At 48.6% G+C, this 27,974-nt stretch overlaps 1 protein-coding gene and 1 long non-coding RNA gene across 3 annotated transcripts in view; one reads left to right on the top strand and one right to left on the bottom strand.

Moving 5' to 3' along the window:
• Positions 1 to 27,946, bottom strand: LOC109559746 (uncharacterized). Of its 2 annotated transcripts, none has more exons than XR_002180832.2 (3): positions 27,521 to 27,946; positions 2,321 to 2,508; positions 1 to 2,199 (listed from the first exon to the last, which is right to left on the bottom strand). It is a non-coding gene; the product is annotated as an uncharacterized lncRNA (long non-coding RNA). The 2 variants fall into 2 exon arrangements; XR_011566778.1 differs by having other exon boundaries at positions 2,321 to 2,447.
• CCND2 (cyclin D2) overlaps positions 26,259 to 27,974 on the top strand; it is a 28,296-nt gene continuing 26,580 nt past the window's right edge. The window contains exon 1 of the mRNA XM_019961681.2: positions 26,259 to 26,756. Within this exon, the coding sequence (XP_019817240.1) occupies positions 26,562 to 26,756 (195 nt within the window). The 5' untranslated portion in view covers positions 26,259 to 26,561. The remainder of the gene's footprint in view (positions 26,757 to 27,974) is intronic.

Below are 27,974 nucleotides of genomic sequence, written 5' to 3'. Positions count from 1 at the left end.
TCACTTTAAACGGCACTTTATTTCATAAATCAAAGCCACATTCTAATGGGGAAAAAGGGATTTTCCTGGTGGTCCAGTGGTTAAGACTCCGCCTCACAATGCAGAGGACACGGGTTCAATCCCTGGACTGGGAGCTAAGACCCCACGTGCCGTGGGGCAACTGGGCCTGCAGGCTACAACTACTGGGCCTACGTGCCACAAAGAAAGATCTTCAAGATGCAACGCAGATCTCAACACAGCCAATCAATATTTTTTTATTTTTTAAAAAATAAAAGGGAAAAATGATAAAGTTCATTGAATCGCCTTTTCAACACTGAAAATTACAGTTGCCTTGTAATCAACTGAAAATAAAGTGTTAGTCGCTCAGTTGTGTCTGACTCTTTGTGACTCCATGGACTGTCCATGCAATTCTCTAGGCAAGAATACTGGAGTGAGTAGTGATTCCTTTCTCCAGGAGATCTTCCCGATTCAGGGATCATATCTGAGTCTCCTGCAGTTGCAGGCAGATTCTTTACCATCTGAGCCACCAGGGAAGCTCATACTAATGACAGAGGTAGGTTTAAGTGGTGGTGCTGTGTGACCTTGAGGAAATGTCTCAACCTCTCTGTGCCTGGGATGCTCCAGCAGAGTAAGAATGAAGGCCCTTACATCACAGGGTTGCTGTGAAGGTTTCAGGAGCTTCTCCATAAAATGTGTTTCAAAGAGGGTGAGAATCTCTTGAGCCTCCCCCTTTAAAAGTAGAGGCTCAAATTTTAATGAGATGGAGGTGATCACAAGGCTTTGTTGTCATCAGGAAACAGGTAGTCTAAGCTTGATCACTAATTGGATCCTGAAGCATCTCCAGGCCTTGGTTATCTCTGCAGGAGGCAAATGACACCCATCTATTCCATCTGACCCGAAGGTCAGGGGTCTTCTGCTTAGGAAATGTAAAGGCGTAGCTAACTGTGATCTATCATTATGACAAAGTATCTTTATTAAGGGCTTCCCAGGTGGTGATAGTGGTAAAGAACCCGCCTGCCAATGAAGGAGATGTAAGAGAAGTGGGTTTGATCCCTAGGATGGGGAGATCCCCTGCAGGAGGGCATAGCAACCCACTCAGTATTCTTGCCTGGAGAATCCCACAAACAGAGGAACCTGGAGGGCTACAGTCTACAGGGTCGCACAGAGTCAGACATGACTAAAGCGATTTAGGACACAGTGCACATCTTTATCATGTAATTTATTTCCTCTCGTTCAACAAACAACCTCATGCAAGAACTTTGAATGAGTACTGGGGCCCAAATTTCCACTGCATCCTTATTCTAACAGATCAATCGCTAAAGAGCGACAGGCAAACAGTGGGGAAAATTGGATATTGAGTTACTGTTCATTTTATTAGTTATAATCATTGTACTGCAGATATGTAGGTATGTACCCATGAGAGATTTCTTCCATGGGTGCACGTGGAGTGTTTACAGATGATATCACTTGATGTTTGGATTTGCTTTCAAAATCTTCATTGCAGGAGTGGAATCTGGAGCTGGGTATAGATAAAAGAAGGTTGACCATATGTTAATAATTGTAGAAGCTGGGTGAAGGCACATGGGAGTTATTTATATTGTATTCTCTACCTTTATGTCTGAAAACTTTCCATAAAAACAATACCAAAAGAAAAAATCCAGAAGGGGATCAACGATTAAGCATCCATGAGGGCATCTGAGGACCATGTAGAGAGTCCTCACGGAACAGTCAGGTAGCTGGGATGCAAAGAAGGTGCCCAGTTTCGGGGGGATGCCGGAAACTGGACGGCCTGCAGAGGACAAAGCTTTGTGCAGCCACCATCACTTCATATCTCGGGTTGCTGTGTCATTTCTCCTGTAAAGGAGGGGCAGGAAGCTGAAATGCTCCTTTCAGCTTGAACATGCTATGATCTTCGAGGATTTCAAAATCAATTACACTTCACCAGGTTCTCTGAATGGAACACACAAATCTCACTTTCAAGTGAACGAAGCCGTTTACAATGTATCCGCAATGCTCTCAATTTAAAGAATCACCACGGGAAAGTGTCTGGGTCAGTATAACAAATGTTTTGGTGAAGGGTGTGCCTTCTGCCTCAATTTCTTCCTGGCTTTTCAATCTCTTTGTTAAGGTCCATTGACCAACACCTACAGAGTCTGGAGAAGTTCTTCCAAACTTCATTTCTAAGAGCTTAAGGATAATCTGAAAAAAAAAAAAAAATCCTTTAGGTTTCAAATCTCATTACAAAAAAAAAAAAAAAAAAACCACTCAAAGCCAGGTGTCTGCTTTCCTAGCTTAACCACCACGCAGGAACAAATACTACCTTCTTGGTGAGCTTGGCGAGAGGTTTCTTCTGATTTCAGGTCACCGCCGAGCATCAGGTCTGACTGCCCCGGACTGGAAATGTAGGCAGAGTAGGTAGAGATCAAGTCCAGTCTGCTGGGCATCTTCTGGAAGGTAAATGAAGTTCAACATCAATCCTCATGGGAGCCAGTTTCATCGTATATCCTCCTACAAGTGGAGGACAGGAGAGCAGTTAACACAATGTTCTGGTTTGGCTGAGTCTATCAATCAACTGACGTGGGCTGTCTTCCCATTTTTCTCTGCCACGATGGACTGTGTTCACTCACTGTACTTGTGACCCCAAGTATGCAGGCTTTATCCCCACGCCAACCAACTTCCCTGAAGCCAAGTGGGGGTCCGAAAAGTCAGTTCAGTTCTGACAGTGACCACAGGGTTTTAGCACAGACCCTGAAGTGAAGAGCTCAGCCAACAAGACTTGCCCGGCTCAGATGGGGTGCCATCTGGACTCCTGACCAACTGGCCATAAATTCAGGGGTTCCCACAGCCTCCTCCTGGGGTTTGATCATTGCTAGAACAGCTCACAGAACTCAGGAGCAATTTACACACTATTACTGGTTTATTAATGAACCATACTAGGCTTCCCAGGTGGCGCTAGTGGTAAAGAACCCAACTGCCAATGCAGGAGACTTAAGAGGTTTGGGTTTGATCCCTGAGTGGGGAAGATCTCCTGCAGGAGGGCATAGCAACCCACTCCAGAATTCCTGGGTGGAGAACCCCATGGACAGAGGAGCCATGGGGTCACAAAGAGTCAGACACCACCGAAGCGACTTAGCACGTACATAAAAGATATGATAAAGGATCCAAACAGACAACCAGATGAAGATGTCTAGAGGGTGTGGTCTGGAAGGGTCCCAAGCATGGAACCTTCTGTCCCCGTGGAGCTGGGTTGCATTGCCTTCCCAGGCGTGGTTGATTAAGTCATTGGCCATGGGTGATGAACTCAATCCCCAGCATCCTCCCCCATCAGGAGGAGGGGGGATGGGACCCAAAGTTCCAACCCTCTAACCTTGGTCTCTTTGGTGACTAGCCCCATCCTGAAGTTCTCTAGGGGACCCCCTCCCCCCCGCCCACCAGGAGTGGCCTCATGATAACAAAAGACAGGCCTATCGCTTGGGAAATTCCAAGGAAGTAAGAAGCTATGGGTTGGGAACTGGGGACAAAGACCAAATACATACACACATATATATATATATAAATATACAGTGTGTGTGTGTGTCACAGTTACCCTGAAGACTTGGAATAAAATGCATGGAAGTCTCTCACTTCTCCCAAGGAGTACCTGGCTTTTGTCCAGCAAGGACTCAATACTATTTTGTCCTCTCAAAAGCATCTGAACTCAGGAATTTCCTCGTGGTCCAGTGGTTAGGACTCCAGACTATATTGCTAAGAGTGAGCACAAACTGCACAGCATGGCCAAAAAAGAAAAAGCACCCAAACTCACAGATCACTGGAAAAGCAGACTAGAAGAGTCTTTGAACAATCAGTAAGCCCATATGTCTTTAGCAACTACTCTGCAGGGACATTTGCTAAGGGCTACAGGAGGTACAAAGGAACAAGAACGTCCTTGACAATGTCTTGTTGAGAACAAGACAGAGACAAATCCCAGACTCTGACACCTGCCCGGGGTTTCAATGCTGTGGTCCATCCAGTAGCAGTTGGGTCCTTAGCTGCCGAGGACTGGGGCCTCCAGTCCCTACTCTGTAACGTGGCAGTAATGGTAACACGGACTTGAAGGGCTGTTGGGAGGATTAAACCAGCTAATCCCTGGAAACGGTGCCTGGTACATGCCAAGTGTCCCGTAAGCATCTTGTGAACATCTGAGAGGTGCATTAGTGCAAGAAGCTGCTATGGCCAGGAGGCATCGCACCAGCAAGACCTCCAATGCCCAAGGCCAGATGGACACTAGGGAAGGTATGTTTGCCATAAGAATGGGGTTAATGGGGAGACAGGTCCCTGGACTGACTGGGCTGGCTTCCAGAGTGTCTGAGGCTTTTATCACCCGGTCTGAACCTTGGCCCTCTGGGGACCCCTGCCCTCAAGGAGTGTGGACTGGCCTGGACCTCAGAGAACCCAGGCTTTGTACCCTCAGAACAGAACTGTGATTCTATGGGTGTGCGGGTACTGGTCAGTCAGGAAGGGCTCCACGGAGGAGGTGGCAATGGAACCAAGACCTTAAAGAATGGATGGGGTTTCAGAAGGTTAGGGGCAGAGACAACAAAGAGGCCAGCTTTGGGGTGGCCCATCTCCTCTATCTAGAGGCCACTTTGCTAGGCGAGGTCCCACAGCCACCCTCTGTCATGGTCAGGCATTGTAAACCATCGGGGATGTCTCTCTTTCTCCCTGAAATCCCACTGCTGCTGCCCAAACACAAACCTACTTTTTCTTGCCTGGCTCTCAGGAGAGCCGCTTCCTACATCCCCTCGTCCACAGAACAGCCCTTCTCAGATCTGAAGGCTGAGGTCATGCCAGCCCACCCCCGCCGGCTTTCTCGTCTCCCGAGGACCATGTTCGTCTGGTCCCCTTGAAGCCACACTTGGCGCTCAGCCCAGCTCGGGGGTGCCAACCCACCAGTGGGCTCTGAGGCCTTCCCTGGCCCAACCCCAGGCTTGCGGCTGCTGTCTCATCACCCTCCCCTCCGCCCTCCCCATCTCCGGAGCTGCAGATATGCGGCTGTCCCTGGCATCCCATCCCAGCTCAGCTCAGAGACTATTCTCAGAACCCTGGCATCCTACCCTGGGCCTTCCCTCGCAGGAGATTTCCAGGGAGAAACAAAACCCAAAGGGAGGAACGTCTTCCTATTGCATCACAAGACGTCAGAAGTGAAACACACACCCCACCACTCACCAGCAGGGTGAGCCCCGGCGAGCGACATGTGCATTCCGAGCCTCCGTTTCCCCATCTGTTAAAAGGGGGTAACAGTGCCCCTACACGGGCTGTAGTGAGAGCTGGATGAGTCACTATAAAAGAAGCATGGAATGGCGCCTTGTGCAGAGTGAGCGCCCTGTTAGTGTAGGGTCTGGTTGGGATGGTGGTTAAAACAGGGTGGGAGACTGCATCAGGCATCCTGGAGACATCATTTAACCTCTCTGAGCCCCAGTTTCTTCATCTTCTTACAGTAGGAATATCATAGCACCTACTTCCCTAAAGTGTTGGACGACCATAGGAGATGCTGCCTGCTAATGGGTCTGTGTTAGGTAGCACCGTAATTGACATGTAGTAAGTCACATTAAAGTTTATAGCATTAAAAAAAAAAAGAACCTTTTTCCTTTAGTATTTCTTATATGGACCATTTCTAAAGTCTTTGTTGAATGTGTTACAATATTGCTTCTGTCTTATGTTTTGGTTTTTTGGCCCCGAGGCACGTGGGATCTTAGCCCCTCGACCAGGGATCAAACTCGCAGCCCTGCATTGGGTAGTGAAGTCTTAACCACGGGACCGCCAGGGAAGTCCCAAGAGAAAGAATCTTGAAAGGAAGAAAAAACGAAAGGCTGATCAAGTCTGGATAGAAGAGTGATGACCAAACTCAAGAGAGATGTAAAATGTCTGTAACTCACCCCTCACCCAAGAAGGGGCCCCCTCCACGGCACCCCTTGCCAGGCTGAGCCAGGGGTCCTGAAATAAACCAGGGTTCAAGCAATAGCATATTTAAGCATGCCTGCTTGAGCCCCCAGGAAACCAGGGGAGGAAAAAAATCCCTTGAAGGACTTTTCTCACCCGATAAATACACAGACCTCCTCCATCGGGGAGGGTGGCTGTCATGGGTGCCACAGAATGTGTGGACTTGCCACGTGCCTTTGAGTTCCAGGGTCAGAAGCTTGGGCTTTGCTTTTGAAAGACTGGTTCAAGTCCACAACTCTGCCAGTTACTGGTTATGGAATTTGGGTAGATTTCTTACTCCTTCCTAGCCTCAGTTCCCGCCTTCCTAAAGTAGGAATTATGCAAAGTACCTCACCATAGGCTTTCCTGGTGGCTCAAGATGGTAAGGAATCTGCCTGCAACGCAGGAGACCAGGGTTCGATCCCTGGGTAGGGAAGATCCTGTGGAGAAGGGCATGGCAACGCACTCCAGTATTTTCGCCTGGAGAATCTGATGACCAGAAGAACATGGGAGGCAACAGTCCATGGGGTTGCAAAGAGCTGGACACAGCACACACACACACACACACACACACACACACGCACCTCACCACTGAGTGCATGCTCAGTCGTTCAGTTGTATCAGAGTCTTTGTGACCACATGGACTGTAGCCTGCCAGGCTCCTCTGTCCATGGGATTTTCCAGGCAAGAATACTGGCGTGAGTTGTCATTTTCTCCTCCAGGGGACCTTTCCAACCCAGGGATCGAACCTGTCTCTTGTATCTCCTGCATTGCAGGCAGACTCTACCAACCACAGAGTAAGAAGCAAATGAATTATTTGTTAAATGCCCAACACGCTGTCTGGTAGATGTAAGTGCTGAATGAATTTGGGTCATTGTTATCCATTCTGGATTTCTCAAACTCCTGAAGAGAGAAGGGCATTCTAGGCAGGAAGTATTTTTAGGGCATATCTGCTGTCTTCTTAATTGTTCTGGTTGGGGATCAGAAGGAGGATGGGGCCATGACCTGAGCCCCGGAATGCTTCTGCCTCGTGCCAGCACCACTGACGTGTGTGTCCATCCAGCTTCGGGGTCACAGTCCCCCTCTGGCTGCAATTGTCAATCTCGTCACCATCAACACCGCTCCTTCTGCAGAGATGTGAACACGCTGGCATTGTTTCCTCCAGCCAATGGCTTCTCTCTGGCCTGTGATTGGTACCCCCGAGATTCCACTGCGGTCCAGGCATGTCAGCTATGTCAGCGTGACTCCGGTTGTGTGCGTCTGACATCCACACGGCCCCGTAGAAGGCAGGCTGCAGCAAAAGGTTATTTGGAATGCTGCTGAATGTTTGATGGCTGTCTGGTTATCTTTTTGGGGTTAGGCCATTAAAGTCGCATCTTGTGTTTTTACGTAACAAAAGAGATAAACTACATGTTGAAATTCATGGAGCATGGAGGGAACTTTTAAGGATACAGACCCGCAGCAGCTAAAAGTTGGTGGGTTTTTTTTTCCCCCCTAAAACTTTGTAGTTTGTCTTCCACATGGCGATTTCACTTGAATTCAAAGCAGAGACACAGTGAAGCAGAGAGGCGTCACAGTAACAGACTCAGGAAACCTTGGGGCTCGGGGTTACGTATAAAGAACGTTGACCCATCTGTCTGGCTCCCATGGTCTCATCAGAGAGCTATCTGCTCTGTCCTTACTCTTTCTGCCTGACCTGCAGCATACATATTAAAGAAAAATCATTTTCCAGACAAATCAAAATGCCTCCTGGGTGTCTCTTAGTCAACTCCTCCACCCCGTCCCCCACAACAGCCTTCTATCCCCGTGCTGTTCAGAGGTGGCCTGTGCTTAGTGCTCTGACCACAGCAGCCAGTTCTTGGCCCTCTGAGAGACGGGACACTTCGTCACTTTAGATCCAGGGCTATGTCTCCTTTGCTCAAAGCATCCTCCCCATCCATCTTCACCGTTAGTCATCCAACCAAATGGCCTAAAAAAGAATCCAACTAAATGACAGACACATTGCCAGGCCACGATAGGAAGATGGGCAGACCAAGCATCAGAGCCTTCCCATCCTTCGCAACTGTACTCAAGTGCCACCTCCTCCATGCAGCCTTCCTGGCTATCCACTCAACAGAGCCCCTCAGTCTCCTTCTTCCTGTACTCCTGTAACATTGAAGGGGATCCCTATATCCCTTCAGTCAGTCAGTCTGTTCAGTCTCTCAGTTGTGTCCGACTCTTTGCGACCCCATGATTTGCAGCACGCCAGGCTTCCCTGTCCATCACCAACTCCTGGAGTTTACCCAAACTCATGTCCATCAAGTCGGTGATGCCATCCAGCCATCTCATCCTCTGTCGTCCCCTTCTCCTCTTGCCCCCAATCCCTCCCAGCATCAGGGTCTTTTCCAATGAGGGTGGCCAAAGTATTTCCCTTGTGCTTATATTAAAGGGAAAGTCATGTGTGAACACATTTGCTCTCTACAGACCGTGAAGTTGTTGAAGATAGGGACCTCAAGGTGTTCGTTTTCTATCTTAGACCACTTTTGAGGTTGCAGCATTAAGGTCTCAAGACTGTTCTCCTCCCAGGGACACTTAAATGCACAAAGAAACAGAGCACGATGATGGCACATCGTTTATAAAAGCAAAAAAAAAAAAAGCGGTGCGGGAATTCACCCATATGTCCATTAATTGTAGGAAGCGGTTGAATTATGATACATTCTCACTGTGAATGCAGGAGACGCTGGTTTGATCCCTGAGTTGGGAAGATCCCCTGCAGATGGGAATGGCACCCCATTCCAGTACTCTTGCCTGGAAAATCCCATGGACAGAGGAGCCTGGAGGGCTTCAGCCCATGGTGTTGCAAAGAGTTGGACGTGACCAAGCGACTATTAAAAAACCTTCTGCACTTACAATGAATGAAGCAGATCTATACCAACTGTTCACTGAAAAAAAATACAGCAGCGGGAGAGTATGTTGGTGTGATCCTAGTTAGGGTTTTCACAATCCCAATGCTTGGAGAAAGAAAAAAGAAAAATCTCTCTGCTGTGATTGGGAAGGTGTTGGGTTATCTAAAAATGTCAGGGAAATGAGATATCATTTTTAAATGAATTATACATACCTAAACATTTATTTTGGGGAAACAGTGTCAGACTTTTTTTTTTTGGGCTCCAAAATCACTGCAGAAGGTGATTGCAGCCATGAAATTAAAAGACACTTACTCCTTGGAAGGAAAGTTATGACCAACCTAGATAGCATATTCAAAAGCAGAGACATTACTTTGCCAACAAAGGTCCGTCTAGTCAAGGCTATGGTTTTTCCGGTGGTCATGTATGGATGTGAGAGTTGGACTGTAAAGAAAGCTGAGCGCTGAAGAATTGATGCTTTTGAACTGTGGTGTTGGAGAAGACTCTTGAGAGTCCCTTGGACTGCAAGGAGATCCAACCAGTCCATCCTAAAGGAGATCAGTCCTGGGTGTTCATTGGAAGGACTGATGCTAAAGCTGAAACTCCAATACTTTGGCTACCTGATGGGAAGAGTTGAGACTGATGCTGGGAGGGATTGGGGGCAGGAGGAGAAGGGGACGACAGAGGACGAGATGGCTGGATGGCATCACCAACTCGATGCACATGAGTTTGGGTGAACTCCGGGAGCTGGTGATGGACAGGGAAGCCTGGCGTGCTGCAATTCATGGGGTTGCAAAGAGTCGGACACAACTGAGCGACTGAACTGAACTGAAACATTTGTTTGAAGTGGATGTATCTTTATTTATTAATCTTTTTAAAGTTTTTAGTGGTTTTGCTTGTTGTTGCTTTGTTTTGATTTTTACTTTTTGGGTGTGCCATGTGGCATGTGGGATCTTCCGCAACCAGGGAGCAAGCCCACGTATCCACATTGGAAGCATGGAGTCTTAACCACTGGACCACCAGGGAAGTGCCTATTTACTAAACTCTTGATGTCAATCCAACGCCGATTTTTTAGCATGGGTCCCTCATCTTTCCTGGTAAGCCACACCCATAAAGCACTGTCTGTGACTGCTAGTTTCATTTTCTGTGAAGTAGAGGGAGAACTTAGAGACAAGAATGCAGTCATTTGGGTGTGGGTCCCTAAATTATGGTATGTAGAAGCTGCGTGTCCAATACAAGTTGAATAAACTCTGTAAGCCTCTTTTTCTCATCTGTACAAAATAGGGCATGGTAATAGTAACCATCAGTAACCGAGAAAAAAAAAAAGATGATACTCTGTTCAGTGTCTTGTTCTCAATAAGGTTTAGCTGATCTATGAGGTATTTTACTTTCCTGTTATCTTAGCACAATAAGATGATGAAGAACCAGCAGGGGACCATCCTACCTGAGACTCTGGCCATCTTCTCTCTCTGCCTCGAAGATATTCAAAGTCCAGAGGTACCCAGGGGCAGTGAGGACTGTGGCATGAAGCACAGGTGGTGTGTGCCAGGGGGTGCGGCAGCAGAGAGCTGAGCAAGTTAGTCTCTGCTCCAAGGGACATCTCAATTTAATAACAAAACATCGTATACACATGGGAAGGCAATAATAATGAGGATGAGACTGTTAGCATAACTGACTCAGTGGACATGAGTGTCCGGGAGACAGTGGAGGACAGAGGAGCCTGGGGTGGTGCAGTCCGTGGGGTCACAAAGAGTCGGACACGACTTAGCGACTCAACAACAACAAATAAGTATGGATTAGGTATTTTCAGTCGCAGTGGAAAATTCAGGAGGCTGGAGGGACTTCAGGAGATGCTTGATCAGACGTCTAGCTCTCTCTCTTTGGTTTTTCTCACTTCTGCCCTACTCCCTGTGTCCCTTTTGTTCTCAGGCTGGCTTCCTGCTAGTTTAAAAAAAAAATCAAAACTGACTCTAGCAATTCTAGACCTCACATCTGAGACCATGTTATCAAACTTCAGTCCCGAAGGTTGTGCTGGCCTAGTCAAGTTCACGTACCCAAGGCCAACTCAATCCCTCCAGCAAGAAGGATGGGATTATGTCAACTGGCTTGGGCCAATCAGGGATTACCCCTAGATCGGGTGATGGAATGGATTCACATTTATCTTCACGACAACCCTAGGAGGTAAGTACCAGTAGCCTCTCTGGTTTGTAGTGGCAGAAACCCAGCCCAGAGAGGTTAAGTAATTTTCTCAAGGTTGCACAGCTCAGAAGCAGTAGTGCCAGGATTCCTACTTTGGCTTTCTGACTCCAGGCCCCACATTCACAACCACTAAGCCCTAGAGTCTCCCAAGACACAAGCCCCAGTGTGGTGCCTGATGGGCACTGCAGACAACACTTGTTGGGTAAACTGAGAGGAATGACTGCTGGCTAGGCTCAGTTGGTAGAGAAGGCAGGGCTTGAGCTAGGTCTTAAGCAAGGGCAGGAAAATCAGATCCAGTGAACTTTCAGAGATAAGAATCCTGTTATACCAGGAATAACAGAGGCAGTTGGGTCAGACAGCTGCCGTCTGCCATCTATATACAAGCTGAGTGAACTTTTTAAAATTATTTGACTCCTCTGAAGATCCCCTGGAGAAGGGAATGACAACTCGCTCCAGTATTCTTGCCTGGAGAATCCCAAGGGCAGAGGAGCCTGGCGGGCTACAGTCCATGAGGTTGCAAAGAGTCGGAGGTGACTGAGCGCCTAACACTTTGCTTTTGACTCTCTGAGCCTACAGGTGAATCAAAGACCCATGGGGAAAAGCTCAAGAGAGAAGAGGGACGTCCTTGCTGGTCCTGTGGTTAAGAATCCGCCTGCCAGTGCAGGGGACACGGTTTGATCCCTGGTTTGGGAAGATTCCACATGCTGTGAGGCAACTAAGCCAGTGGTTCACAGCTACTGAAGCCCAAGTGCTCTAGAGACCTCTCTGCAACAAGAGAAACCACCGCAGAAGCAGCCCAAGCCCCGCAACTAGAGTAGCCCCTGCTCAGCACAACTAGAGAAAGCCCACACACAGCAACGAAGACCCAGCACAGCCAAAAATAAATACATAAATAAAATTTAAAAAAAAGAAGAGAGTCAAGAATACAGTCCCGGAAACCCTGAAAGGAACCAGTAAGAGTCCAGCCAAATCGTAAAGTGGAAAGTCTCTTGGGAGGGCAAAGTACAATGTCACAACTCATGGGCCTGCTGTAGAGACAAGTCTAAAGCAATTATTCTATAGCAACCCCACCACTGCCAGCTAGGAAATAGGAAAGTGAAAGTGTCAGGCGCTCAGTTTTGTCCAAGTCTTTCAGATCCCATGGACTGTAGCCCATCAGGCTCCTTTCTCCACGGCATTTCCCAGGCAAGAATACTGAAGTGGGTAGCCATTCCCTTCTCCAGGGGATCGTCCCAACCCAGGCTTTGAAGTGAGGTCTTCTCACATTGCAAGCAGATTCTTTACAGTCTGAGCCATCAGGGAAGCAGGAAATAGGAAGGAAGGGAATCAAGATGAACCCTCAGGAGCTATAAGAATATCCTAATAGATAGCTCCTTACAGTCACACAATTCTGGACCTTGATGAGACAACGGACAACATTTGGTACAATCCGATTGTCTTATAGATAAGAAAGAAACACATCTGAACACATATCGAGGCTTGTAGGCAAAGTGCCTAGCACAGTGCCTGGTAAACAGCAGGTGTTCAATAGATATTAAGAGTATTTCTCATTATTTTTTGAAGTGACTTATCCGAGGGATCAGAAATCGGTTAGTGACCAAAAAAGATGAGAATCCATATCCCTTAATGCCCAGTGCAGTGCCTTCCATTATTCTTAGCTTTTTTCTTCTACGGCAAATTCAAGATGAAGGATGCCAGGTATCGCTAAAAGTGAGGGCTTAGTCTCTTTCACCCAAAGCCAGCAACCCTTCTTAGTACCCAAAGTGGGGGGGAGCTATCAAAGAAAGAAAATGTAGGAACAAGCACCAGACAAGGAGTTTGGAAACCAAGATTATGGATGTTGATTTGCCATTAACTAGCTCAGTGATCTAGCCAGCTGAGCCCCAGTTGACTCATCTATCAAATTGGAGATTTGGGGGAAAAAATAAACTCCGTTTCCTTTCAACTCTGAAATGTTATGGAAGTAGGTTCTGTTCTTCACGTTGCAATGGATTTCTTTATACGAGACCATGACTGAGTTCTAGGGGAAAATTGTATAAGGCAAAGGTCACACAAAAATTGAAAGTAAGAAAAGACATGAGAGTTGGCTTCAGATATTTGGAGAACTCTCTAGTCACATAGGGGTTAGACTGACTTTGTGAGGCTCCAGAGTAAAAGACTGACTTTGTGAGGCTCCAGAGTAAAAGCCACAGGGACTGATTCTTGCTCAATACAAAACAAGATTATGTTCATATATCTGCGGGCTCATTTGTTAGGGCCACATAATGTGTATAATTATTAAATCTTTCAGATGAATTAACCTTTTTATCAACTGTTCTTTTTGTCTCTAGTAGCAGCTTTTGTCTTAAAGTCTATTTTGTCTGGTGTTGGTATAGCCACGTTAGCTCTCTTTTGGTTAGTGTTTGCATGATACATATTTTTTCATCTTTTTGCTTTAAATTTATGTCTTTGAATCTAAAGTGTGTCTCTTGCAGATGGCATGTAGTTGGATCATGTTTTCTTTTATTCTGCCAACCACTTCCTTCGACTGAACTGCTTAGTTCATTTACACTTAATGTAATTAAGTTAGAATGGACGTCTGTCATTTTGTTATTTGTCTTCTGTATGTATTATGTCTTTTCTGTTCTTCTATTTTCCATTGATAGATTCTTTTGTCTTGAATAGTACTATTAAGTGTGCCACTTAAATTCTCCTGTTTTATTTCCTTTAAAAAAAATCTTTTTTTCTTGGTAGGTGTCCTGGGGATTACAATTAAAACAATGCATTAATACCAACTTAAGTTCAATAGTTTGCAAAAAAATTTACTCTATTACAACACTATTCCCTCTCACTCCTTTGGGGTATTATTGTCATGCATATTACATCTTTAAGCATTATAAGCCTATCAGCAAATGCCTTGAACCAATGTCCCTTAGCTTTACCAAGAGACCCAGTGTGTGTGTTGGGAGAGTTTGCCTTCAGCAAGGAGGCAGTCTTTAGCTCTTAACTATCACTTTCCATTTGCACAGAGGCTCAAGGTCGGCTGGCGGTGAGTAATCAGGGCTTTCTCAGGTCTTGCCTGTGTACATGAAAAGCCATGCACATGCAGTGCAACTTTCTAGATTCCCCAGAATATGTCAGAACTGTTCAAAGCCCATATGGACAGCACATTTTCCAGCATTTCCTTTTACTTTTCTCAGCCAGCCTCTTGTTAGCTCCAATGGGTAGCACCACCTCAGGTAGCTGAAATGTTAAACAATTACCGTTGATGGTTTCGGGCAAACACCCTGAGGAAAAGCTTGTTCAGAGAGCAAGCTCCTAGTCAGGTCAGATAATGACAAAGCCTGAGAAAGAAGCTGTTCCAGAAAACTGACAGATAAGTCAAATAGTGGCATTTCTCTACCCTTAAAAAAGCAGATAAGTTTGGAAGGGCGACAGGACAAAAGGAAAACCTACTTAGATAGGCAAAAGTAACAGGCAGTAGTGGTCTGGTAAAAAAAAGCAAGGCATCTAGCCCAAAAGTTAAAAGTAGGGAAAATCACTAAAACAGAAATGAACAGTAAGAAGTATCTAAAGCCATTCAGAAACCACAACCCATCTGTGAATCACAATAAAACACTGAGGAAGAAACAAGCAGAATGGGTAAATTGTAACGATATAGTTTAAATGAAAAGATGCCATTCAATGAAAAGTTAATCCAAAGACTTAACTTCTTTAATTTCAGATGTGAGGTGTGCTATTTTAGTCCTAGACTACCACCGACGGGCTGTGAGATTATAGATGTAAGTGAGATGCTGTCCCTCAGTTTTCTAAGGAAGAATTGGAGTGTGTTTCCTAAATTTTAATAATTTGCATATAATTTTCCTGATTTTTAAAAGGTGTATCTATATATCACTGCTTCAACTTAATTTTTTTTTAAATGGATCCTTTTTTAAAACTTAAATACCACTATAGTATTTGTGTAACTATGAGTTCAATATGTTGCATTTTTTTCTGCTACTCATTAAAATAAACCTCGAAGCATTTAAATAGAAAATGCTCCTCCATGTACCAACTACCTCACTTTGGTAAACAGTGGATTTGATATGTAAGGATCTCTCCACTTCTATGATTGTGTAAATGTGTTCTCCTTTGTCCCTTGTACAAGCTGGAAGATTATGAAGGTTGGAGTATTATCTCTGAGTACATGTCTCTCTGAGGATGAAGTAACAGGATGTTTAGAATTGACTTGTTTGAGATTAAACCATGTTGGCAGAAGCCACTGAGGAACTGACCCACAGTGGTGTGAACAGTGGGTAGAGACACCCCACTACATTATGGGGACTAGACCTCACCTCTCATAACCCCAAGTCTAGTGCTTTCTCCATGACACCACACACCATGTTTAAAAAAATTACAGGGGACTTCCCTGGCTGTCCAGTGGTTGAGACTCTGCGATTCCACGGCAGGGGGCATGAGTTTGATCCCTGGTTGGGGAATTAGGATCCTGCATGCTCTGTGGCACAGTTAACCAAAGTAATTAATTAAAAAATAAATCTTAAAATGATACAGAAACGTCCAGAAACTCTCCCAAAGGTAACTGCTTATTGTTCTTGCTCAGTTGCTAAGTCATGTCTGACTCTTTGCAACCCTATGGACTGCAGCACCCAGGCTTCCCTGTCCTTCACTGTCTCCTGGACTTTGTTCATATTCATGTCCATTGAGTCAGTGATGCTTTCTAGCCATCACATCCTTTGCTGCCCTCTTCTCCTTTTGGCTTCAATCTTAGCCAGCATCAGGACCACGAAATTCTTCTTCTCAGCAGCCAGGCTTTTTTTTTTTTAAAGACTTTTGTTGTTGTGGACCATTTCAGTTAAGACCAAGTCTTAATTGAATTTGTTACAGTATTGTTTCTGTTTTGTGTTTTGGTTTTTTTGGACTCAAGGCACGTGGAATCTTAGCTCTCCAACCAGGGATTGAACCTGCACCCCTGCACTGAAAGACAGTGTCTTAATCACTGGACCACCAGAGGGAAGTTCCCCAGTACCCACACTTTTAAGAAGGAAATAGTCTAAAAACACATAATTTTATATGGTAAATAATTTACTTAAGTGGATTTTGCTCAATGAATGACATTTCTCACATGTTCAAAGCAATGAAAAGTAGGACAGAGCAGAAAGCTCTCCTTGCTTACTCTTAGCTGTTGGGACGCAAGGAGGAATGTCCAGTCTAAAGACTGCAACGCTGGAAGTCAAAGGAGTCACTTGATGCCCTGGGAGTTCCATCGAGTTCGGAATAAGTTGCTGAAGAGAGTTGCTGAAGAGAGGCCCACAAGGCTCTGAGTGGTCACTTAGTCGGGCTACCTAACGAAGGGTCTGTGAGTGAGGATCCAGTTGAAACTCTATGTCCACACATGCTATGATGGGGCTGTGTCTGGGATGTGGGTGTACGCACTAGGTGAGTTTAAGTTCTGTCCTGGAATTTTCTTAAGCACCAGAACACTCCTATATTCCATATATTTTTACATTCCGTGAAGTTTAAAGGCTACCATCTTCTTCTGCTGACTTGGGACAATGAAAGTAGTCTTTTCATCAGCTGACAACAGATAGCAAATGCTCACCTATGTAACATACTGAATTTGAAAGCTTTCAAGGGACTTCCCTGGAGGTCCAGTGGCTAAGACTCTGCACTCCCAGTGCTAGGGGTCCTGGGTTCAATCCCTGGTCAGGGAACTAGATCCCACATGCAGAAACTAAGGGTTCTCGTGCCAAAACTAAGAGTTCTTGAGCTGCAACGAAGACCCAGAACAGCCCCAATAAATAGAAACAAATATTTCTTTAAGAAATAAAAAGTAAATAAAAGATTTCAACCTATGAGGAGTTAATATCTCCAGATACCTAGGGAGTGAGAATACATCCACCCAAATTCACAATTTAAGATTTTTTAATGTTAAACATAAAATACATAAAAGATGCTGTAAGATATAATTCCCATTTTGATGATGATGATGATAAAGCCACAGGAACTTGAGACACTTAGGGCTGAAAGGGAACTTCACGATCCTTTACTCCAGCTAGCTAATATTGTAGATGAGAAAGGAACATCAGAAATGGAAGCACTTAAGCTATCCCCAGGTCACGCTGCTAGAACCAGAAAATGAGAATTCTGACTTCTAGGCTGGTGCCATCTCACCAACATGGTGCCAAGGACAGATGTTTCCTTTATGTATTTTAGGAGACATCTGAGCTCATAATAAGAGGTCTATACTCACTCTGCTCTCTCAACATCTGGATGAATCAGGATGAGTATTAATAAATGAGCCACTTTTGACCTCAACTTCCCTAACCAAAGGAGTGAAACGCTAATCAATACTCTGTCTGATTCAGGGAAGGTTCATTCAGACGAGAAACAGATGGTCTGGGAAAAACAGCTACTCCAAGAAACGACTGCTTGCAGACGGATGGACCAAGAAAGGAGTCTGGGTACTTTAAAAGGACTGACCAAACCCCAGACATGTAACCCATATATCCAACCAACAAGTTCCAATAGATTATTATCAAATTAAGAACACAGTTCAAGAATAACTTAAGAAAAATAATTTTAAAACACTATGCAGTCCAAGGAATAACTACTTGTGTAGACTGAATTTTAAAGAAAATATAAATCTCCATGCCCCTGCCTTAAGGTGGGTGGCATAAGGTGGGTAAGACACAGCATCTCACTCTATGCCTTCTGTTCTAGGTTTTATTAACTTTCTTAAAGTTAATTAAGAAAGTTAACACATTAACTTTCTTAAAGCGTTCATGTATGGGATGTTAATTCTTTCCCAGGCTTGATCCCTAGACAATGGGCTTGTTAAGGACAGGGACTATATTATCCAATACTTTTTCCTCCATGCAAACCTTACAAAACGTTCATTTAGTGTCCAGTCTTCATACCCTCCACATCCCTGACTTCTAGCACATTGTTTGACACCTGGTAAGGACTCAGTTTGTATCAAATAAATGAAACAATAAAACAAAAAAAGCCAAAGGCAATTTCCTAAGTATAGAAACCGCTGCATATCTGACTCCTTCATTAAAACCACTTAAATTCTACCTTACAAATCTGAAGCGTGCCCTCCGACATGCTCTGCTGTACTTGTGCACAGACCTGCGATGTTATCAGTTTAACACATATGTGATCGCTCAGCATGAATAACCTTGATGAATACTATATAGAATTTCAACTGCAGACTCCCAGACACAGAAGGCATATTCTATGACTGGCCAAAATGTCATGAGGGTCCATCATCCATTCCCCTGTTTCTAAGCAAGACTACATCTAATCTATAGCAGAGAGCCAGGTTTCTTAAATCTGAAAGAGCTCCACTGAGTGAAACATACAGGCAGCCAAGGTAAAGTCTTAAGTGTCTCAATGGAGGGTCAGACCTCAATTTCTCAAGGTAAAGTATGGTTTTCATCCCAAGTGTAGCAGATTTCACTGGAGTTCGATTACCGACTTAACTTAAATCATTTGCTAGATGACATAAAATTGCTGGTAATCACACTACAAAGAGTAATTATCTGAACTCTTCTTGTATAAAGGCAAGTAAATTGAAGCCCTAGTCTATATTCTGCTAGGGAAATTTATAATTAGGTCTGCTATTTTATTTAAAAGAGAGAGAAACATCACAAGAATATATGTTCAGAAGTAGGGGGTAAAATGAAAAAGGCTATTCACCAGTTTATTGAAATTATACAAAAGGGAATTCATGGGCTGCTATGTGAAACAACTAAATTTCTTGAGTTTAATAGATTTTAGGAAGACCCCACACACAAAATGGCCTGCCCACATGTGATGCGTGATCTAGACTCCCCTCTCTCTCAAAATATTTCTTTAAAATAATATTTCATCATCCTGAAATAATTGGTGCCCATGAGATGCCAGATGTAAGACATTTCATCCGAAACCTGCTGTAAACCATACCATTCACTTTAGAACATCTTCCTTGACACCAGGAAAGACTTTAGGTCCTGAGTTTGCATTTACCTAACGGACTGCCTGGCTGCTCTCAAAAATGGAAACATATGTGGGCACGATGAAGGAAAGGATTTGTAAATTAAGCAAAGGATTTTTCCTGTTCATTTTTAATCCTGTGCCTTTCCCCCTACCTCTTAAGCAACATGACTACTAAATCTTGGTGACTTTTTATTTTCAAAAGCACAAAATCGAGTGCTTTTGCTGTTATTTCCCAGGGAAAAAACCTAACTTTGAGATGCATTTCTTTACAACATGCTCACAATTTTTAAAGAAAAATAAAGTGCAGGCTCACACATATTCACTGGAAGAGAAGGAGATAGGTGGATTATTATTATTTATTATTATCATCATCATTATTAAATAGGGCTTGAAAGAGCATACCTCTGTATGTCACAAAGAAAAAATTATTTGGTTTACAGCTGATGGAATCACAATGAAAGTGTGATTGGAGAGGGCTAACAGCAGAAATAAATTAGGACTTTCTGTTCTAATTTCACCTTCCATATGAACCCCTGTCCTCTGAATTTGTGCTTTTCAAAGTTGTTTATATAATGCATAGGCACAGACTTTGTTTTGAGTTCATATGAGAACAAATGCCCTTACTTAAGTAGGAGTGTAAATCCATCCTAGCTGGGATTGTCCAGCATACTTCTGCAAACTGCTTGCTTTCAAGTCAATCCCAAAATAGAAAGAACATCTCTCTCCAGAGGTGCACATTTTGAAGATTATAAAACTTAAAACATGCTCTATTCCACATTTCAAATTAAAAATGCCAACAAAAGACCACCAAGAAAATAATTTTTGAAAAATTTTCAATCTGCCTCCTGAATTTTGCTACCAGGGAAAAAAAAAACCCAAACAAGAACAACAATAAAACCTAAAACCTCAACGAGAAAACTATGTCTCCGGTTTATATTAATTAGTTGTTTGTTTTTTTTTTTTTAAGTTTGCAGAATGTGAATTCAGGGTGTTTGTACAGCTATGCTATAAAGTAGACTAACAAATGTTTACAATCCTTGTGTTTAAAAATTGAAAAATAAAATATGAAATCAGGACCACTTGTTAGAAATATTTTATATTGCTTCAATTTGGTTGTAGCTAATACATAGCCAAATAAAGCCACAAAATCGAAAGAATATTCAATCATACTAGAAAAGTGGACACTTTCAAGGCAAATGAACGTTTGAACTTGGGCAAAATTGAAGTGTTTATAAAACAAATAAAAATGACCATTGCTCCAAGAAAATTTCTGGTAGGGGTAGTTTTGATATTTCACTAAGGATTTAAATGTACAAAATGCTTACTCTGACCTCCCAGAACTTAAATGTCTAAAGTGAAGCAAGAGTAAAAGTTAAAAGACATTTGTCTCTTTTGGTTTCTTAAACACTTCTTTGGCTCCTTCCCTTTTTTTTTCTTCAATAATTTATTCTATTTTTCTATCTTTGTACATACAAACCAAGTGCCCATCAAATCAGGCACCAAAAAGCAGGAACTCAAATACAGTTCACTCAGACTGACCTTCAACAGCAAGTATTGACATTTTTTATTAATTTTAACTCTGTTTTTCCCCCAGAAGAAACAAAACAAAGTCTCTTGGGTCACAGCAGCAACCATTAAACGAAAAAGAAAGAAATAATGAGTTAAAAATAGAGGGAATGTGTTCAAACGAAGGAAGAAAGTTCATAACCAAAGTCTGACATCTTCAAAAAGAAACAGTTCCACACTTCATATCTGATTCAAACAGAAAGCTTCTCCTTTACATTTGAAACAAATAATTCCACCTCCAATCCACATTTTCTAAGAAGCCCCTAGCTTTCTACATCTGATCCCTGCAACAGTCTCTATACCTCACTGAGGTTAAAAGCTAGTTCACATTTGACTATTTTTCTCCCAAACATTCCCACAAACTCCTTGTAAATTTCAGCAGAAACGCAGCATTGTCACCGTGGGTTTCAGGAATGGCACAGTTCAGACATCACCCCCCCCCCCCCCCCCAAACGGAAAGATTAAAAAGACTTTGCCCAAATGTAGGGGAAAGGAAGGTACTTGGGCTCACTCTGCAGCTGCTGTGTTTAGCTCTGGGAGTCTAGGAGGTTCTCCCGGAGCTCGGACACCATGGGGGTACCCAGCGGGTGGGAGGGGAGTCGCCCTATACGTTTGCCCATCGATTTGTGAACTCTTTTGAAAAGTATATAGTTGTAGATGGATTTGCTCCTAACACATTAAAATTCGTCCCAAGCTGCTTCTATGCAGATGTCACATGTCATTTTCAGCGCATCAGCCAGACGGTATTGAAGTAGTGGATGGGGCGGGTGAGGGGGGTGGGGTGGCAGGGAGGAAAAGTCACGCGTGAAAAACTCCTGGTGTGAACATATATGCCGAACTCCCTGCCGGGGAACAGAAAGCACACCCACGTCTCCACCACTGGAGAGGCGGAGGACAGCCGGGTGGCGGCGCGTCGCGACCAGCAATCGCGATATTCAATCTGATGTCGCCAACGAGCGCAACTGGACCGCAACCCAAAGAAATTAGCTTTCCCCGGAGCTAGGAGCAGCTCGCGGCTTCCAAAGGCTGAAAATCAGCTCCCCCGGGTGGAAGATGCGGGGGCGGGGGGGGGTGGGGGAGGGCTTGGGAGCTGGTCGCAGCTCGGCTCCGGGCGGGCGCGCACGGCGGGTCCCAGCGAGCGCGGCGGCCGGGGGCGCGCGGCAGGAGCGCCCCTCGCGAGGTGCCGGCCACGCCGCCGCCGCCGCCCGCCCCCTCCCCCGCCGCTTCCTCTCGCTCTCCCAGCCCCTTCCCCCACGTGTGGGTGACGTCAAAATTCCGCGAAAAAGCCGCGTGGTGGCTCCTCCAGCGGAGGCGCGATTCCGCCGCCCAGCGGGCCCCTCCCGGGCGCCTGGGTGGGGGAGGGCGAAGCAGTGAGCCGGCCGGTTCCCTTTCCTCCCGCAGGCCGGGCCCGCCGACGCCGCGGGCCAGACGCCCCCCGCCCCAAATCTTAGTGGAAAAGTCACTTTTTTTTTTAATAAAGCGAATACATTTCCAGGGCTATTTTCGGCCGCGTGAGGCGTGTCCAGCAGCTGAATCAGACAGGAAGAGGGGGAAAGTTCGGGTCTTTTTACTTTTTATTTTGTTTCCAAGGGAGAGGAGGAAGATGTGAGGTGGGCGAACTGACGGCAGGCGTTCCAGACCCATGTCTGTCACATCTGCCGCCCCAGGCACGCAGCCCGGGTTCGAGTTCGGACCTCTGCAGGGCGGCTGGAGAGCGCAAGCCCCCGCCCGGCTCTGTCCCCGCAGGGTCCAGGCGCCCCGGGGCCGCCGCGGGCAGGGGGCAGCCGTGCCAAGTCCCGGAAGCGCCCGCACACCTGGTGTCCCTGGGCCTGGCCTGGGGTGGTGGTGGGGGGATGCCTCCCGACGGCTCATCCCCACCCACTCAGCCTCTGTCCCCGTGCGCTCCAGTTCCTGACCTGTCCCTCTCCTTGTGCACATTTTTCTAACTTGCTGCTACCTCCCCCCCCCACTCTCCCACTCGAGCCGCTCCTTCTGCACCCCGTCCGGTTCCTCCCTGGTACCCCAGGCGCCCGGAGCCGGGGCTCGGACCCTCGGCCATCTACTTTCAAGCCACCATCGGGTTTTCGGTTTTGACTGCCTGTGCATCCCTAAATGGGAAAACCCCGACACAGCTCTGCTCTAGGGGGGCAGTAAGGGGTGGGGGGAGGGCCTGAGCCCGAGCTACCCTCCCCTCCCCCCACCCCGCCTGAGCGCCCCTCTGAGGACGCAGCTTCCCGTCGACCGCAGGATCACCTGGCTGGGCGGCGTCCGCCAGGTGAGCTGGGGCGTAAGTGTGCTCAGCGTTGCAGGTTCCTGCAGAAATGTGCCTATAAACACCCTACACCTACAGGGTTTTGTACACTTTCCAACCGAAACTCCACAACGCGAGAGGTGGTGAGCCGGCCCGAGAGGGAATAAAAGTCCAATAAAACTGACGTTCGCTAAAGGTTATCACTGATCCTTCGAAGGGTAGGAATTTTTTTTCCCCTTGAGGGATGGAAAAGGAATAAGGAAGAGCCAACGTTCTCCTTCCCCCCGCCCCCAACAGTGACCAGTTTTGACTTAAAAGCTAGAGCACAAGTTTGGTTTTTGTTTTTTTTCTTTCTCCTCTAAACCTACGTCTACACTCAAAGAAAATGCGCAGGTTTGCCCAGAAGGCAACGTCCCTTTTCCCGCGTGCGAGACGGTGTGCTTTTTAACAAGCAAAATTAAGGTTTTAACACATGGTCGGAGTGGCGACCAAAAGGGAAAACTCAGTTTCCAGTCCAAGCCTCCCGGAGACATTCCTGCCAACCTCCGCACCCTCGCACGCCCCACCCCGAGCCTCGGAGCCCGAACCACTGGGGGATGGATTCGCCGCGAGGTTGCAGTTCGGATAGAGTCCGTGATCAGAAGAGGAAGTCAACGGGGAACTGGAAGGAGCGAGCCTGCCGCGCGGGGAGCACCCGCACTGGCGGATCGGGGTGGACGGCGAGGGCGGCGGGGAGAGGGGCACCCGCCTGCGCCCCTCCCCTTCACGACCGCCTCCCCTCTGCCCCCGGCCCCGCTCCCCGCCGGAATTTCTCAGTAAAGCCAGACGGGTTTGGGGTTGGGGGGAGGGAAGGGGCGAGGGGGCCCCTCGGCTCGCTCCGGAGACTTGAGGCCCTGCCACCCAGGCTTTCTCCCCAGGGTGGGCGAGGCCCTGAGGACGACCACCCGCCTCTTCCCCCCCCCCCCACCCCCAGCCTCCCGCTGCCCCTCTTCAGGGGACCCGGAGCACAGGATGCTTTCTCTGCAGGGAGGTGGAGAAAAGACCGTGCTGCGTTAGTTATCAAGTGATGTCAAGAGGCTGGGGGCCCTGGCCGGCTTCTGTCCTTGCCTGTCGGGGCAGATTTATACTTTAAAAATACCTCTCTCGTCCCCACTGCCTCCAGCCCACACCACCCCCCACTCCTGCAGGCTTTCTTTGATCCGCTCAAAGGTGGTTGAACTTAAGTTTGAGTAGGTCTTTTATGGGGTCTTAAAATGTAAGTTAACGTATTTATCCGGAGTGACTCAAGGCCTGAGTCGGGAAGTCCACGTTGACTGAAATCAATAGGTGATTGTTAGGGACCCGATCTTTTCCGAGGAACACGCTTCTGGGCCCCGGGTGTCACCCGCCGCGCGGGGCTGTTTCATTTTGAGTTTGCAACTTGGGTTTTTCAGCGAGCTTTTTTTTCTTCCCGAAAGCTAATGGCTTCCACCGCAATTAGACATTCTCCTCGCCCGCCCCCTTCCCTCCCCTTTCTTTACGTACAGTCGATGGGATCCTAATTCCTGCGCTATTGATAAGGTCGCGGGCGCCCCGGCCTCTCACCAGCCCCCGCCCGCCCCATCCCCGCTCTCCCTCCGCCCTCCCTTCCTTGGCTTCCTTTTGATGTAGCGGGGAACGCGTCCTACTAAAAAAAAAAAAAAAAAAAGTAATCTGCCCGGTAACAATCAGCGCGCAGTAGCAGGAGACCCAGAGCTATTGGCTATGCAAATAGAGGGAGGGGAGACGGCGCCCCAAACTCTTACTCACCCTTTTAAAGCGATAGCCCCCTCCACCCACCCACCCACCCACCCACCCCTTCCGCCCCACCCTCGTGGAAAGGGGCTGGCCCCGGGGGCCGGAGTTAATCGCTCGCACCTCTGGTTTTCTGCGCGCTCCCCGCGCTCCCTTCCACCTCCCCCTCCTTTCAGGGAACCGCTCGCCCGGTTCACCCATCCCGCTCCCCCCCCCCCACGCTCGCCCTCCGTGCCCCGGTTCTGAGACCCTCCTTGCTCCGCGAGGGAGGTGCTGGGCTGACCTCGGGGTGTCGCGAGAGCCCCGACCCACACGGCGCTCGCCGCACGTGCCAGCTCGGCCAGCACCCGGGACGCAGGGCCCGCTCCTTTCCCCCTCGGAGTAAAATAGCACAGAGGGCCGGGTGGTGGGGGGTGGGGGGGTGGTGGCGGGAGGAAGGAGGTGAGGAAACGCCCCCGGATCCCCTCCCAAAGCGGCTTTGACCCGAGGATGCGTCGGAGCACGTGTCGGAGCCGACCGCGTCTCTACCGCAGTCTAGTTCTCGGGGAGAAAGCCCTGGCTGCGATGGAGGCGTGAACCCGGAGGGTCCGCGAGGGACCCGGGGTGGGAGATCTTGGGCCTCGGAGGAAACGAAGGGTGGTGTCGTTTGCGCTGGGGGAGAGACAGGGAGCCCAATCTACCCCCTCTCTCGCCCCCCTCCCCGCCCCCCCCTCCCGGGCTATTTCCTAGAAAGCTGTATCAGGGTGGCCACGCTCGGCGCAGACACCTCGGGCGGCTTGTCAGCAGATGCAGGGCGAGGAAGCGGGTTTTTCCTGCGTGGCCGCTGGCCGCGGCGGAACCGCTGGGAGCCCTGCCCCCGGCCTGCGGCGGCTCGGGGCGCCTCCCCGCGTCTCCCAGTGGCGCCTGCGGCGCCCCAAGAACGGGAGGGTTTCTGCTCCTAGGTCACATTCTCCCACGTCGAAGAAGCGCCCCCTCCCTCCGGACACCCACCCCTCCGCCTTCTTCCTCTCCCCACACATCTGCGGGGGGTGGGGGGTGAGCAGTGGCATGGGGCGGGGGGGGGGGGATGTATTCTGGTCCTTATAATCGGGTTTTGGAAACAGGCTGAAAATGATCAAGAACGTACATTTCAGGGCCATATACATACCCTTTCCCTCTGGGTATGCAAAGTTAACTGTTTCCCCAAATCACCCTCCTTCCGGCTCTTATAAGGGATCTTATTTCTCAATCGTCTGAGCCCACCTCATCTTCAGCTCACCCACCCGTCATTCCTGGATCTTAAATTTGTGGGCTGGAGTGTGGCGATCATGTTTGAGGAAGCCAGAGTCGGAGGGTCGTATTTTTGGCGGGATGCACCTACAGAATGTGCTGCAATTACAGGGAATAAGTAGGGATCGGTGGGGTTTTGTGGTTTTTTTGGTGGGTTCCCCTATCCAGGGCCCCTGGCTTGGAGGAGAGGGCCTCGGAAAGCTAAGGGAGAGGGTGGGGGGCGGCGCGGGGGACCGCGTTTGAAGTTTGGTCGGGCCAGCTGCTGTTCTCCTTAATAACAAGAGGGGAAAGGAGGGAGAGACTGAAAGGAGGAGGGGAGGGCCGGGAGGGGAGGGAAGGGGAGGAGGAACCGGAGAGGGGGGTGAGGCGAGAGGGAGGAGAAGTAACTGCCCAGCCAGTGTGCGTCACTGCCTCGGCGAGCAGAGAGCCGAGCGAGCTGGGGAGAGCAGACAAGTTTGAAGGGGAGGGCAGAGAGAGTCAGCCGCCCCCGGGGCGCTCCTCTCCCACCGCCCATCCTATCCCTTTCCACTCTTCTTCCCCGGCTTCTCTCTCTCTGCCCTTAACTCCCCCCCCCCCCAAAAAAACCCCTTATTTAGCCAAAGGAAGGAGGTACGGGGAATCCTCTCCCCTCCCCCCTCCCAAAAAAACCCCCCAACTTTTCCAGTCCGGAGATCGCAGGGGCACGAGCGAGTAGCCAGCTGGCCATGGAGCTGCTGTGCGGCGAGGTAGAGCCGGTCCGCAGGGCCGTGCCGGACGCCAACCTGCTCCACGACGACCGCGTGTTGCAGAACTTGCTGACCATCGAGGAGCGCTACCTGCCCCAGTGCTCCTACTTCAAGTGCGTGCAGAAGGACATTCAGCCCTACATGCGCAGGATGGTGGCCACCTGGATGCTGGAGGTAGGGCTGCAGGCAAGCGCTCCGTCGGCCCCCGCGCCGGGTCCCGGAACCTGGGCGAGGGCAGCCTCGGGAGCCCGCCTCCCCACTCCTGCGCCAGAGCTTACCCCCGCGCCCTCGGCGAGACGCGTGGCTTCCTCTCGGTTCCTTGCGGGGGGTGCAAGATTCCCGGGGGGAGAGGGAGAGCAGCGAGGTTGTCCCAGGGCGGAGGGTGGGGGAGCATCCCGAGCGCGTGTGCCTGCATGCGGCTGCCACCTCTTCCCACCGGCACCCACCCCCGCCGCGACCTTTTGCTAAGCCGAGGCTGCTTGCGGTGCCTTGAAGAAGAGAATGGGAGCGTGAACCCCGAAGTTAAAAAGTCAGCTGCGCCCCCCCCTCCCCGCAAAGGCCAGAGCAAATGGGTCCCAGCCTCGGGTCCCCGCATGTGGTCGGGACTCCGCGTTGGCACTTAAGGGGGGAGGGGGAGGGCGGAGGGAGAAGAGAAACGGGGAATTCAGGAGCCCCGGAAGTCACACTGAAGAAACGTGTGTTTTCGGGGAACCCAGAAGAAGCACTTCTTTCCCCTTGCTCCGAACCCTTGCCGTGTGCCCACGTCTGCACGGCTCCGGACCTGCCGTGGTTTCGCCATGTTGCTTTGTAAACTCGGGGGTGGAGCGGCTGGACGCGTCGCCTGCTCTCCCTCGCACCCCACGACCCCGGTCCCCCCACTTCTGATGGCGCCCTCGCTCCCCCATCACCCACCCCGCCCCCTCGTGAAGGTTACTTACGGTTCGGCCTTCAGTTTCCTGGGTGCGGAGATCTGGGTGGGGTGGGAGGGGGAGGAGGTGTGTGCAGGGGGGATAGCGGGGCCCCCCCGAAGGAGAGGCCGGAGCCCCCCGCGCCTCTCTCCGGCGGCTCCCCGTCCTCGAGCGTCCCCCAGCTCTTCGCCACCGTCCCCGGCCTCTGCCCTTGTGGGCCGCGGCCGGACACTCCAGCCGCCGCGCTCTCCCCTGCAAGTTTCCCCTCGGGATCCGAAGCCCCAGGGGTCGCGCTCCAGACCTTCCCGGCGCCCCAAACCTCCGCTGCGGGAAGCCTGGGTCCTCTGCGGGGTTTTCACGGCGAAAGGGCTTTTCTGGGATATTTCCTCGATTTTTAATTATTTTTTGAACCCGTCTCCCCTGCTCCGACTCCGGCCGCCCAGGCTGCGCGGCGCTCGCTCCCTCCGCCCTCCCCCCGCTTCCC

The sequence above is a fragment of the Bos indicus genome, chromosome 5, assembly GCF_029378745.1.
Source record: "Bos indicus isolate NIAB-ARS_2022 breed Sahiwal x Tharparkar chromosome 5, NIAB-ARS_B.indTharparkar_mat_pri_1.0, whole genome shotgun sequence".
NCBI classification, from domain to species: Eukaryota; Metazoa; Chordata; class Mammalia; order Artiodactyla; family Bovidae; genus Bos; species Bos indicus.
This window is presented reverse-complemented; position numbering and strand designations above follow the sequence as displayed.